We start from the raw sequence: 15,922 nt of genomic DNA, 5'->3' as shown, positions 1-15,922 counted from the left end.
TTCTTCCCATGGGGTTGCAAACCCTTTCAACTCCTTCATTCAGCCTTTTCCCTAGCTCTTTCATTGGGTTACCTGTGTTCTGTCTGATGGTTAACTGCAAGCATCCTCAACTGTATCTATATGACTCTGGCAGAGCCTCTGAGGAGGCATCCATGTCTGGATCCTTTCAGTAAGCACTTCTTGGCATCAGCAATAGTGCTTGCGTTTGGTGGCTGAATATGGGGTGGATCCCCAGGTAAGGCAGTCTCTGGATGACTTTTTTTTCAATACCTGCTCTCCTATTTGTCCCTGTATTTCTTCCTGTGAATGTTTTGTTCTCCCTTCTAAGAAGGACTGAGGCTTCTACATTCTGGCCTTCCTTCTTTATGAATTTCATAAGATTGGTGAATTGTTTCTTTGGTATTCCAAGCTTTTTGGAACTAGTATTCACTTATCAGTGAGTGCATACCATGAGTGTTCTTTTGTGACTGAATTACCTCACTCAGGATGATAGCTTCTAGTTCCATCTATTTACCTAAGGAATTTCATAAAGTCATTGTTTCTATTAGCTGAGTACTACTCCATTGTGTAAATGTACCACAATTTCTGTATCCATTCCTCTGATAAAGGACATCTGGGTTCTTTCCAGCTTCTGGCTATTATAATTAAGGATGCTATGAACATGGTGGAACATGTGTCGTTTTTATATGTTGGAGTGTTTTGGATATATGCCCAGGAGTGGTATAGCTGGGACCTCAGGTAGAAGTATTTCCAATTTTCTAAGGAACTGCCAGACTGATTTCAAGAGTGATTGTACCAGCTTGTAATCACACCAGTAGTGGAGGAGTGTTCTTCTTTCTCCACAACCTCAACAGCATCTGTTGTCACCTGAGTTTTTGATCACAGCCATTCTGACAGGTGTGAGGTAGAATCTCAGGGTTTTTATTTGAATTTCCCTAATGACTAGGAATGTTGAACATTTCCTTAGGTGCTTCTCAGCCATTCAATATTCCTCAGTTGAAAATTCTTTTGTTTAGCTCTGTACCTCATTTTTAATAGGATTATTTGATTCTCTGGAGTCTAACTTCTTATCAGCTGTAGTAATTCTCTGGTGGAATTTTGGGGATCACTTAAGTGTACTATCATCATCTGTAAATAGTAATAATTTGACTTCTTTGTTTCAGATTTATATTTCTTTGCCTTCCTTTTACTGTCTTATTACTTTGGCCAGAACTTCCAGTACTGTATTGAATAGGTAGGGGGAGAGTGGGCAACACTGTCTACTTCCTGATTTTAGTGGTATATGCTCCCTCCAGTTTCTTTCTGGAGGCACTCAGAGCTATGAGTTTTCCTTTTAGTTCTGCTTTCATTGCATCCATAAGTTTGAGAATGTTGTGCCATCATTTTCATTTAAATTTTTAAAAGTCTTTGATTTCTTTCTTTATATCTTCCTTGACCAGGCTATTGAGTAGAGCATTGTTCAGCTTCCATGTGTATGTGTATGTGTATGTTGTTTTTGCTGTTGTTGAATATCAGCCTTAGTCCATGATGATCTGATAGAAAGCATGGGAATATTTCAAACTTCTTTTATCTGTTGAGGCCTGTTTACTGACCAGCGATATGGCCAGTTTTTAAAAAGACACTGTGAGTGGCAGGAAAACTTTCCATCCTAAGCAGAAGGGTGAGTCAACTTTTTTTTACCCACGTTCTACCTTGAGAAAAGCTGCACAGAGCTCTCATGGTTCCAGCAGTGGAACTGAATGGGGGTGCACACTTCTGGCCAAAGGCCAAACCTGGCCCAGCCACATCTGGAAGGGCGGACTGCCCATACACAGGTCCCTGGGAGCTTGGAGGAACAGCAGGAACACTTTCCATCCTAAGTAGAAGGATCCGCAGGAGAGACAGGCTTCATGCAGATACCACAAGATCACCTGTAATCACAAATAACAAGATGGCAAGAGGAAAGTGAAAGAACGTAAGCAGTGGAAACCAAGACAACCTGGCAACATCAGAACCCAGCTCTCCCACCACAGCAAGTAGGGATTGCCAAACACACCAGAAAAAGAAAACTCAGACTTGAAATCATACTTCATGATAATGATGGAGACCTTGTAGAAGGGCATAAATAACTCCCTTAAACAATTAAAAGAAACCAGGAAAAATCACTCAGAGAACTACAGAAATACACAACCAAACAGATAAGGTAATTGAATAAAGAAAACACTAAAGAGACATGGAGACAGAAAACCAAAAAAGAAATCAGGAGTCACAGATACAAGCATTGCCAACAGGCTACAAGAGATGGAAGAGAAGAATCTCAGGGGCTGATGACACCATAGAAAACATAAACAAAACAGTCAGAGCAGATGCAAAAGCCAAAAAGCTCCTAACCCAAAATGTCCAGTTGATCCAGGACACAATGAGAAGACCAAACCTAAAGACAATAGGTATAGAAGAGGGCGAAGAATATCAACTGAGAGGCACAGTAAATATCTTCAACAAAATCATAGAAAAAGAACTTTCATGTTTTTAAGAATGAGATGACCATGAACATACAGGAAGCCTACAGAACTCCAGATAAATTGGACCAGAAAAGAAACTCCTCCCAACACATAATAGTCAAAACACTGAATATTCTAAACAAAGAAAGAATCCTAAAAGATGTAAGGGAAAAAGGACAAGTAACATATAAAGGCAGACCAATCAGAATTACACCAGACTTCTTAACAGAGACTATGAAAGCCAGAAGGTCCTGGACAAACAACATACAGACCCTAAGAGAACACAAATGTCAGCCCAGGTTACTTTATTCAGCAAAATTCTCAATCACTGTAGATGGAGAAACCAAGATATTCCAGGACAAAAGCAAATTTACACAATATCTGTCCACAAATCCAGCCCTACAAAGGATGATACATGGAAAAATCCAACACAAGGAAGGAAACTACACCCAAGGAAAAGAAAAAAAAAATTATCATGCAAAAAAAAAAAAAAAAAGAAGAAGAAGAAGAAGAAGAAGAAGAAGAAAAGTACACAAACATAATTCTACCTCTAACAACAAAAATAACAGGAAACAAAAATCACTATTCCATAATTTCTCTTAACATCAATGGACTCAATTCCCCAATAAAAAGACATAGACTATCAGACTGGATGTATAAACAGGATCCAGCATTTTGCTGCCTACAGGAAACTCATCTCAGACACAAAGACAGACACTACTTTAGAGTAAAAGGCTGAAAAAAACTTTCCAAGCATATGGGCCCAGAAAAGAAGCTGGAGTAGCTATTCTAATATCAAATAAAATGGATTTTCAAACAAAAGTTATCAAAAAAGATAAGGAAGAACACTTTTTACTCATCAGAGGAAAAACCTATCAGGATGAACTCTCAATCTTGAACATCTATGTTCCAAATATAAGGGCACCCACATTTATAAAAGAAATCCTACTAAAGTTCAAAGCACATATTATACCACACACAATAATGAGAGACTTCAACACCCCACTCTCATCAATGGACAAATCATGGAGACAGAAACTGAATAGAGACACATCGAAACTAGCAGAGGTTATGAATCAATTGAAATTAACAGACAACTACAGGACATTTCATCCAAAAACAAAAGAATATACTTTCTTCTCAGCACTTCATGGTACCTCCTCCAAAACTGACCATATAGTCGTTCACAGAACAGGCCTCAACAGAAACAAGAAGAATGAAGTACTCCCATGCATCTTATCAGATCATCGTGGACTAAGGCTGGTCTTTAATAACAACGAAAACAACAAAAAGCCCACATACACAAAGAAGCTGAACAATGCTCTGCTCAATGATAGCATGGTCAAGGAAGAAATAAAGAAATTAAGGTTTTTTTTTTTTTTAACATTAACGAAAATGACACCACTACATACCCAAACTTATGGGATGCAATGAAAGCAGTACTCAGAGGAAAACTCATAGCTCTGAGTGCCTCCAAAAATAAACTGGAGAGAGCATACACTAGCAGCTTGACAGCACAGCTGAAAGCTCTAGAACAAAAAGAAGCAGATATATTCAAGAGGAAAAAAGCCCAGGACCAGATGGGTTTAGTGGAGAATTCTATCAGACTTTTATAGAAGACCTAATACCTATACTCTTCAAACTATTCCACAAAATAGAATCAGAGGGAACACTATCCAACTCGTTCTTCGAAGCCACAATTACTCTCATACCTAAACCACGCAAAGACACTACAAAGAAAGAGAACTTCAGACCAGTTTCTCTCATGTACATCGATGCAAAAATACTCAATAAAATTCTTGCAAATTGAATGCAAGAATACATCAAAACAATCATCCACCATGACCAAGTAGGCTTTATCCAGGGATGCAAAGATTAGTCAACAAACGGAAATCCATCAACATAGTGTACCATATTAACAGACTTAAAGAAAAAAACCACAGGATCCTCCCACTAGATGCTGAGAATGCATTTGACAAAATACAACACCCCTTCATGATCAAAGTCTTAGAAAGATCGGGAATCCAAGGCCCATACCTAAATATAGTAAAAGCAATATACAGCAAACAGTAGCCAACATCAAACTAAATGGAGAAAATTTGAAGCAATCCCAGTAAAATCAGGCACTAGACAAGGCTGCCCACTATCCCCCTACCTATTCAGTATAGTACTGGAAGTCCTAGACAACAAAAAGAAATCAAAGGAATTCACATTCGAAAGGAAGAAGTCAAAATATCACTATTTGCCGATGACATGATAGTGTACTTGAGTGACCCCAAAAATTCCACCAGAGAACCTTTACAACTAGTAAACAACTTCAGCAACGTGGCTGGCTATAAAATTAACCCAAACAAATCAGTAGCCTTCCTCTACTCAAAGGATAAACATGCTGAGAAAGAAATTAGAGAATGTACACCCTTCACAGTTGTCACAAAGATTATAAAATACCTTGGGGTGTTCCTAACCAAGCAAGTAAAAGGATCTGTATGACAAGAACTTCAAGACTCTTAAGAAGGAAATTGAAGACGGTCTTAGAAGATCTAAAGATCTCCCATGCTCATGGATTGGAAGGATCAACATTATAAAAATGGCCATCTTACCTAAGGCAATCTACAGATTCAATGCAATCCCTATCAAAATTCCAACTCAATTCTTCATAGAGTTAGCAATTTGTAAGTGCACCTGGAATAACAAAAAACCTAGAAGAGCAAAAATCTATTCTCAAGAATAAAAATACTTCTGGGGGAATCTTCTCTCATCTCAAGCTATATTACAAAGCAATTGTGATAGAAAACTGCATGGTATTGGTACAGAGATAGGTAGGTAGATCAGTGGAACAGATTTGAGAACCCAGAATAGAACCCACACACCTGTGGTCACTTAATCATTGACAAAGGAGCTAAAAACATTCAATGGAAAAAAGGCAGCCTCTTCAACAAATGGTGTTGGTTCAACTGGCAGTCAACATGCAGAAGAATGCAAATTGACCCTTTCCTATCCTTTTGTACAAAGCTCAAGTCCAAGCAGATCAAAGATCTCCACATCAAACTAGGTACACTGAAACTACTAGAAGAGAAAGTTGGGAAGAGTTTAGAACACATAGGCAAAGGGGAAAGTTTCCTGAACAGAACACCAATTGCTTATGCTCTAAGATCAAGAATCAACAAATGGGACCTCATGAAATTGCAAAGCTTCTGTAAGGCTAAGGACACTGTTAAGAAGACAAAACGGCAGCCTACATAAGATTGGTAAAGGATTTTTACCAATTCTACATCTGATAGAGGATTAGTATCCAGTATATACAAAGAACTCAGAAAGCTCGACTATAGAGAATTAAGTAATCCTATTAAAAATGGGGTGCAGGCTAAACAAAGAATTCTCATGTGAGAAATACTGAATTGCTGTGAAGCACCTAAAGAAAGTTCAACATTCCTACTCATCAGGAAAATGCAAATCAAAACAACCCTGAGATTCTACCTCACATCAGTCAGAATGGCTAAGACCAAAAACTCAAGTGACAGCAGCTGTTATTGAGGATGTGGAGAAAGTGGAACATTTCTCTGTTGCTGGTGAGATTTAAAGCTGGTACAACTACTCTGCAAATCACTCTATCGGTTCCTCAGAAAATTGGATATAGTACTACCTGAGGACCCAGCTATATGATTCCTGGGCATATACCCAAAAGATGCTCCTACATATAACAAGGACATATATATGTTCCACTATGTTCATAGCAGCCTTATTTATAATAGCCAGTAGCTTGAAAGTACCCAGGAGTCCATCAACAGATTTATGGTTACAGAAAATGTGGTACATTTACACAATGAAGTACTACGATGCTATTAGAAACAATGACTTCATGAAATCCCTAGGCAAATGGATGGAACTAGAGACTATCATCTTGAGTGAAGTAACCCAGTCACAAAAGAACACACATGGTATGCACTCACTGATAAGTGGATACTAACCTCAGAAAGCTTGGAATACTCAACACCCAAGAAACAATTCACAAACATTATGAAGCTCAAAAAGAAGGAAGGTCAAAATGGGGATGCCTCAGTCCTTCTTAGAAAAGAGAACAAAACTCTCATTGGAGTAAATATAAGGTCAAATAGAGGAACTGGGATTGAAGAAAAGATCACTCAGAAGCCGCCTCACCTGGGGATCCACCACATATGCAGTTACCAAATCCAAGCACAAAGCTGGTCCCAAAAAATACTGGCAGACAGAGATGCCCCCTCAGGGACTGTGCTAGATTCATATACATACAGCTGAACATGTTTGCAGCTAACCATCCGTCTGAACTCAGGGATCCCAATGAGGTTGCTAAAGAAAGGACCTATGGAGCTGAAAGGGGTTGCAGCCTCATGGGAAGATAACAACATTATCAACCAACCAAACCCTCCAAAACTCCCATGGAGTAAAACACCAACCTCTGTGCACACTTTGAGAGGCCTATTGATCCAGTTTCGTTTGTAGCTGAAGTAGCAGGGTCTGGCATCAATGTGAGAAGAGTTTTTTGTTCCAGAGAGGGCACGTTGTCCCAGTGCAGGGGAACGACAAGGCAATGGGGTGGAGAGACCGATCAGAAGGAAGTGCGCCTTTGTGAATGCAACTAGAGGGGGGGGGGAGCAGGTCGAGGTAAAGGGATAACATCTCAAATGTAAATTCAGAGTATCTAATAAAAAAAGATTTTAAAAAATACCGTGAGGTGCTGAGAAGAAGGTACAGTCTTTTGTTTTAGGATGAAATGTTCTATAGATGTCTGTTAAATCCATTTGGTTCATAACTTCTGTTAGTTTCACTGTGTCTCTGTTCAGTTTCTGTTTCTATGATCTGTCCATTGATGACAGTAGGGTGTTGAAGTCTCCCACTATTATTGTGTGTGGTTTAATATATGCTTTGAGCTTTAGTAGAGTTTTTTTATATAAATGTGGGTACCCTTGTATTTGGAGCATAGATTTTCAGGATTGAGAGTTTGGTAGATTTTTTCCTGTGATGAGTAAAAGTGTCCTTCCTTATCTCTTTTGATAACTTTGGGTTTTAAATCTATTTTATTTGATATTAGAGTGCCTACTCCAGCTTTTTGCTTGGGACCATTTGCTTGGAAAGTTTTTTTCCAGCCTTTTACTCTGAGGTAGTGTCTCTCTTTGTCACTGAGGTGAGTTTCCTGTATGCAGCAAAATGCTGGATCCTGTTTACATATCTAGTCTGATAGTCTATGTCTTTTTATTGGAGACTTGAGTCCATTGATGTTAAGAGCTATCAAGGAATAGTGATTTTTGTTTCCTGTTATTTTTTATGTTAGAAGTAGAATTATATTTGTGTGCTTGGTTTGTGGACAGATATTATGTATATTTGGTTTTGTCTTGGAATATCTTAATTGAGAGTTTTGCTTGGTATAGTATCCTGGCTGGCATTTGTGTTATCTTATGGTCTGTATGAGGTCAGACCAGGATCTTCTAGCTTTTATAGTCTCTGTTGAGAAGTCTGGTGTAATTCTCATCAGTTTGCCTTTATATGTTACTTGTCCTTTTTCTCTTACTGCTTTTAGTATCTTTCTTTGTTTTGAACATTCAGTGTCTTGACTGTTATGTTTCCGGAAGAATTTCTTTTCTAGTCCAATTTATTTGGAGTTCTATAGGCTTCTATTATGTTCGTGGTCATCTCGTTTTTTAGGTTAGCGGAGTTTTTTTCTATGATTTTTGATGAAGATATTTAGTGGCCCTTTTAGTTGGGAGTCTTTGTTCTCTTCTACACCTGTTATCTTTAGGTTTCTTCTTCTCATTTTGTCCTGGATTTCCTGGATGTTTTGGGTTAGGATCTTTTGATTTTTGCATTTTCTCTGGCTTTTGTGTCAGTATTTTTTATGTTCTTTTTCTGCCTGATATTCTCTCTTCCATATTCTTTGGTGAAGCTTGTATCTATGACTCCTGATCTTTTTCCTAGGTTTTCTATCTCCAGAGTTGTCTCCATTTGTTATTTCTTTATTGTTCCTATTTTCATTTTTAATTCCTTCACTTGTTTGGTTGTGTTTTTCTGTTGCTCTTTAAGTGATTTTTGTGTTTCCCCTTTACGGGCTTCTACTTGTTTACGTGAGTTCTGTAATTCTTTAAGTGTGTTATTCATGAACTTCTTGAGGACCTCCATCATCATCCTGAAGTATAATTTTAAGTCCAAATCTTGTTTTTCTGGTGAGTTGGCATATCCACTACTTGTTGTGGTGGGTGAAGTGGGTTCAGATATTGCCAGGTTGTCTTGGTTTCCATTGCTTAGGTTCTTGCCGTCTTATTATATGTGATGCTAGGTGATTTTGTTGTCTCTGACTGGAGCTTGTCTGTCCTGTGGGCCCATGGGCTCAGGATGGTGATTGCTCCTGGGTGTTCAGCTCTCTGTGAGTAGGCTGTGAGTCCAGTCGCCATGGACCGACTCTGGCTTTGGGCACAGATGTGTGCCAGAAAGGTAACACTGAGTTACCTGTGCCTGGATACTTCCCAGTGGCCGTCTCCGGATAGTCAGTGTGGAGGAAGTGTGTGCTCACCCATGGTCTCAGGTGAGAGAGTGCTCCAGAGGCTCCTCTGGGTACTCCGTGGTCTGTGCAGATGGTGAGTCCTGAGGGCGGTGACCCAGCTCTGTCTCAGGGCCAGAACAGTCGTCACCAGTCCACACTGCTACCTGTGCCTCAAGTGTTCTTGGAGGTCTCTCCCCAGATAGTCAGTGGTGAGGAAATGGGGACTCACCCATGGGTTCAGGATAGAGAGCCTCCTTAGGCTCTTCTGGGTGCTCAGCAATCTAAGAGCAGGCAGTGAGGCCTGATGGCGGTCGCCCTGCTCTGGCTAAAGGAAGACCCAATGGCTGTGACTTCCACACAGCCTGCACTTATACATACCCACACATAGACAAACATATATGCACATACATTTTTTTTAAAGCTGGTAATGGGGCTAGTGAGATGCCTTAGCAATTACAAGTACTTGCCTTTTGGAGAACCTGAACTCAATTGCAGTACTCATATCAGGTAGCTCCCAACTTCTGTAGCCATGCTCCATGAAATGGGTACTATTATCTGGCTTCTTTGGGCACTCATACACACAGCATGCAAACCTGCAAATATTCAAATGCACTTATAAGTAAAAAGTGGGAAGAGGAAAAGAAGGTAGAAGAAGAGGAGGAAGAAGAGGAGAAGAAGTTAAGTGGTAGGGTAGAGAGATGGTTCAGTGGCTAACAATGTTGTTGCTCTTCCAGAAAACTCAACTTCGATTCCACACTGTAGCTCACAACCATCTGTAGCTTCAGTTTCTGAGTTTCAGAGTACCCAGCACCTTCGGACTTCCTGGGCAGTAATGAATATGGTGTGCATACAAACATGCAGGCAAAATACTCAAGTAGATTAAATATTTCTTAAAAGAAAAAACCTGGGAATGGTGCACATATTTGGAAGCCTATCTACTCAGGAGGCCTAGACAGGCAGGTGACTTGAACCCAGGAGTGTTTGTCATATTCTTTATTTTGTATCTTTATGTAACTTTTTAAAAGTTCAGGGGGTTTTGTTTTGTTTTGTTTTTCCTGTCTTAAATACTTTTCGTAGACTCTGTCAGGTAAACAGTCATCCCTAACCCCAAAATCTGAAATTTTCTAAAACCCAAACCTTTTAAGTTTAGAGCAAGAGTCTCATATTGCCCAGGCTGGGTAGAAACTTATTATATAGCTGACAATTTCTTAAATTTCTGGTCCTTGTGATTCGTGTGTCCTTCCCAAGTGCTGGGATTACTGGCCTGCTTCATCAAGCTCACTTGTATGTGAGTCTATGAATGTGACTCGGGCATTCCTGCATCCTAGGCAATTACTCTACTAATTGAGTGATATCCCCATCACAAAAACTTTTGGAATACACTCTCGAATTTTTAGATTTGGAAGCATTTGGACACAGGCTTCTCAGTCTACATAGATAGTGAGATCTGGAAAGGCAGTGGTTCGTGAGGTAGTAGGAATATAATGATTTTTATAAATCCTTTACCTCTGCCTTCAGATTTCCTCTAATGGAAATTAATATCTGTGTTTATACACATCAATTGAGCTTTATCAATGGAAATAGTACTAAATGGTTTATCATTGGCAGGACATATATATGTAATTTTGGTTCTCTGCATAAGGATTATAAATGATCAATAGTTAATTATACCTTAAAAGCTTACATGATACAAATTAAAGTAACAATGTATGGGTTAGATGCTGTGTTTAGATGTTAAATTTACAGCACAAAAATTATATTAAGCATGTAATAATTAAATTTTAAAGAATATAGTGAATGTAATGATTTTTAATTTTGTTTACTTCTTCATTCTAATGCAGATTCTAATAGCAACTATCACCCACCTTTTGCCAAGTACAGAAGCGTCATCATATGAAATGGACAAGAGGGTAAATTCTAAATTTCTGACATTTAATATGTATTTATCTTGAATACTTAAATTTAAGATTTTAAAGGTACAAATATTTTTATGATAACTCATCTATATTTAAAATAACGTATAATGTAACTTTTCATTGCTTAGGTATAAAATGTTTCACAAACTATAGAGAAGGCTCAGCGGTTAAGAGCACTTGTTGCTATTCCAGAGGACCCAGGTTCAGTTCTCAGAAACACATAGAGGCTCACTGGAGTCCCAGGGCATCCAACTCCTTCTGGCCTCATGGCACCAGGCACACATGTGATGAACAGACATACATATAGACAAAATATTTATGTACATTAAATAAATAAAGATTTAAACAAAATTCATTCTGGTTTAAATTTAAGGGATATTTGTCTTAAAATATCAGAGTAAGGAATCTTAGGAAACATTTTGTTTACTTACAGTGATTTTACTGTAATCTGCCAGATTATGAAGTTGTTAGGGAGTCTGAGAAATTTATCACTTCTGAAGATAGTCACTACAGCTGCTATCAGTTGGAGATAAATATATTTATAATAAATAGAGTACAGAAAATATTGGCAACATACCTCTTATTTATTGGTGGTAGGGTTTTTTTTTTTTTATTATTCATTTGTGTTTTGAGACGGGGGTATGTCTATGTTGTCCTGACTGTCCTGGAACTCACTCTATAGATCAGTCTGGCCACCCACTTCTGCATTTTTAGTAGAAAGGATAAGAAGTTTGGAGATCATGATAGAGGCTGAGCAACTGGTGGGTGGGAGACCTGGGCTGCCGGGGAGCAGAGAGATCTCTGCAGAGTGCACGCGGAAAGTGCACACCCTGCCTTGCCCTGCCCTGCCATGCCTGATCCAGCAACCAGAAACAGAACGTTAGAAATTCTGCTCACACCCGACCACCCTGAGGCATAAAACAGGGCTCGGCCCATCTGACACCTGGACCAGTGGAGAACCAGGGACACAGACCAGATACAAGGGAAAGGCAAGAACATATCACTGACAACAAAATGGCAAGAGGAAAGAGAAAGAGTATATCCCAAAGAAACCAAGACAATCTAGCAACACCAGAACCCAGCTCTCCCATAACAGCAAACATCGGAATTCCAAACACTCCAGAAAAAGAAGACACAGACCTGAAATCACACCTCAAGATGCTGATAGAGATACTTAAACAAGAAAGGGAGGAAAAGCAAAAAGATTCAGAAGCTTTTAAAGAAGAAACAAGAAAAACACTCAAAGAACTAGAGGACAACAGAACCAAAGAAATATAGGAATGGAAGAGGGAAATTAAAACAGAAATTGACACAATAAAGAAAAGGCTAAAAGAGATAACCCTAGAGTCAGAACACCAAAAAAAGAAATCAGGAGTCACAGAAGCAAGCATTTCCAATAGATTACAAGAGATCGAAGAGAGAATCTCGGGGGCAGAAGACAACATTGCAAGCATAGACAAAACAGCCAGAGAAGATGCAAAAAACAAAAAGCTCCTAACCCAAAATGTCCAGGAAATCCAAGACACAATGAGAAGACCGAACCTAAGGATAATAGGAATAGAAGAGGGAGAAGAGTATCAACTAAGAGGCACAGTAAATATCTTCAACAAAGTCATAGAAGAAAACTTCCCTACCCTCAAGAATGAGATGACCACAAGCATAAAAGAAGCCTTCAGAACTCCAAATAGGTTGGACCAGAAAAGAAATACCTCCCGACACATAATAGTAAAAACATCAAGTGCCCAAAGTAAAGAAAGAATACTAAAAGCAGTAAGGGAAAAAGATCAGGTAACATATAAAGGCAGACCAATGAGACTCACAACCGATTTCTCAACAGAGACTATGAAAGCTAGAAGAGCCTGGACAGACATCATGCACTCCTTAAGAGACCACAAGTGCCAGCCCAAGCTGCTATACCCAGCAAAACTATCAATCACCATCGATGGAGAGACGAAGATATTTCAAGACAAATCTAAATTCACACAATATCTGACCACAAACCCAGCACTACAACGAATTATAGGTGGAAAACCCAATACAATGAGGGAAAATACAGCCTAGTAAAAACAAGAAAACTCCTAAACAAGAAAACTAAAAGAAGAAAAAAACACAGACACAACTCAACCCAAAAAAGCAATAATGGCAGGAAACAGAAACAACTATTCCTTGATATCTATTAACATAAATGGTCTCAACTCCCCAATAAAGAGACATAGACTATCAGACTGGATACATAAACAAAATCCAGCCTTTTGCTGCATACAGGAAACTCATCTCAGAGACAGAGACAGACACTATCTCAGAGTAAAAGGGTGGGAAAAAAAACTTCCAAGCAAACAGCTCCAAGAAGAAAGCTGGAGTGGCTATTCTAATATCGAATAAAGTAAATTTCCAACCAAAAGTTATCAAAAAAGATAAGGAAGGACACTTTTTACTCATTACCAGGGAAATCTGTCAGGAGGAACTCTCAATCCTTAACTTATATGCTCCAAATAAAAAATCACCCACATTCATAAAAGAAACCCTACTAAAGCTCAAAAAATACATTTCACCCCACACAATAATAGTGGGAGACTTTAATACCCCACTCTCACCAATGGACAGATCAGGGAAACAGAAACTGAACAAGGACACTGCAAAACTAGCAGAGACTTTGAACCAACTAGAATTAATAGATATATACAGAACATACTATCCCAAAGTAAAAGAATACACCTTCTTCTCACCAACCCATGGCACCTTCTCGAAAATTGACCACATAATTGGACACAGAACGAGCCTCCATCAATATAAGAAGATTGAAATACTCCCATGCATCCTCTCAGATCACCATGGTCTACGGCTGGTCTTTAACAACAACAAAGACAACAAAATGCCCATATGCACATGGAAACTAAACAACGCTCTGTTAAAGGATAGCAGGGTCAAAGAAGAAATAAAGAAAGAAATTAAGGATTTTCTAGAATTCAACGAAAACAAAAACACAACATACCCAAACCTATGGGATGCAATGAAAGCAGTATTGAGAGGAAAACTCATAGCCCTAAGTGCTTCCAAAAAGAAACTGGAGAGAGCTCACATCAGCAACCAGACAGCACAGCTAAAAGCCCTAGAACAAGAGGAAACAGATATACCCAAAAAGAGTAGATGGCAAGAAATAATCAAAATTAGGGCAGAAATAGACCAAATAGAAACAAAAAGAACCATTGAAAAAAGCAACAAAACCAAGAGTTGGTTCTTTGAGAAAATCAACAAGATTGATAAACCCCTAGCCAGACTAACTAGAGGGCAAAGAGAGAGTATCCAAATTAACAAAATCAGAAAGGAAAGTGGAGACATAACAACTGAAACTGAGGAAATTCAAGAAATCATCAGATCCTACTACAAAAACTTATACTCCACAAAATTGGAAAATCTGGAGGAAATGGACAAATTCCTAGACAGATACAAGGTCCAAAAGTTAAACCAGGACCAAGTAAACCATCTAAATAACCCTATAACACCTAAAGAAAAAGAAGAAGTCATCAAAAGCCTCCCAACCAAAAAAAGCCCAGGTCCAGATGTGTTCAGTGCAGAATTTTATCAGACATTTATTGAGGATATAACACCAATACTCACCAATCTATTCCAAAAGATAGAATCAGATGGAATATTGCCCAACTCATTTTTTGAGGCTACAATAACCCTCGTACCTAAACCACACAAAGACCCTACAGGGAAAGAGAACTTCAGACCAATCTCACTTATTAACATTGATGCAAAAATACTCAACAAAATCCTTGCAAACCGAATCCAAGAACACATCAAAACGATCATTCATCATGACCAAGTAGGCTTCATCCCTGGGATGCAGGGATGGTTTAACATAAGGAAATCTATCAATGTAATCCACCATATAAACAAACTCAAAGACCAAAATCACATGGTCATCTCACTAGACTCTGAGAAAGCATTTGACAAAATCCAACACCCCTTCATGTTAAAAGTCTTGGAAAGAACAGGAATCCAAGGCCCATAACTAAACATAATAAAAGCAATATACAGCAAACCAACAGACAACATCAAACTTAATGGCGAGAAACTTGAAGCAATCCCACTAAAATCAGGGACTCGACAAGGCTGCCCACTCTCCCCCTACCTATTCAACATAGTACTGGAAGTCCTGGCTGGAGAAATTAGACAGCAAAAGGAGATCAAGGGGATACAAATCGGAAAGGAAGAGATAAAAACATCACTCTTTGCCGATGACATGATAGTGTACTTGAGTGACCCCAAAAATTCCACCAGAGAACTCCTACAGCTGATAAAAAAGTTCAGCAAAGTGGCTGGATACAAAATTAACTCAAATCAGTAGCCTTCCTATACTCAAAGGACAAACATGTGGAGAAAGAAATTAGGGAAAAGGTACCCTTCACAATTGTCACAAAAACTATGAAATACCTTGGTGTGACTCTAACTAAGCAAGTGAAGGACGTATATGACAAGAACTTCAAACCTCTAAAGAAGGAAATTGAGGAGGATCTCAGAAAATGGAAAGATCTCCCATGCTCATGGATTGGAAAAATCAACATCTTAAAAATGGCCATCCTACCAAAAGCAATCTACAGATTCAATGCAATCCCCATCAAAAATCCAACCCAGTTCTTCATGGAATTGGAAAGATCAATGTGCAATTTCATATGGAATAACAAAAGACCTAGAATAGCGAAATCCATCCTCAACAACAAAAAAACATCTGAGGGAATCACTATCCCTGACCTCAAGCTATATTACAAGGCAATTGTGCTGAAAACTGCATGGTACTGGTACAGAAATAGGCACATGGATCAATGGAATAGAATAGAAGATCCAGAAATGAGCCCTCATGTATATGGTCACCTGATTTTTGACAAAGGAGCAGTAAACATTCAATGGAAAAAGAATAGCCTATTCAACAAATGGTGCTGGTCCAACTGGCACTCAGCATGCAAAAGCATAAAAATAGACCCGTTCTTATCTCCTTGTACAAAGCTCAA

The 15,922-nt window shown here is 38.8% G+C and overlaps 1 protein-coding gene across 1 annotated transcript in view; it reads left to right on the top strand.

The window, feature by feature from the left end:
• Positions 1 to 15,922, top strand: part of RALGAPA1 (Ral GTPase activating protein catalytic subunit alpha 1) — a 251,940-nt gene that overhangs the window by 129,301 nt on the left and 106,717 nt on the right. The window contains exon 31 of the mRNA XM_080934414.1: positions 10,833 to 10,901. Coding sequence (XP_080790540.1) covers positions 10,833 to 10,901 — 69 coding nt within the window. The remainder of the gene's footprint in view (positions 1 to 10,832; positions 10,902 to 15,922) is intronic.

This window comes from Micromys minutus, assembly GCF_963924665.1.
Source record: "Micromys minutus genome assembly, chromosome: 1".
Lineage (NCBI taxonomy): Eukaryota > Metazoa > Chordata > Mammalia > Rodentia > Muridae > Micromys > Micromys minutus.
Note: the sequence above shows the minus strand (reverse complement) of the source record. Positions and strands in the feature narration are given on the sequence as shown.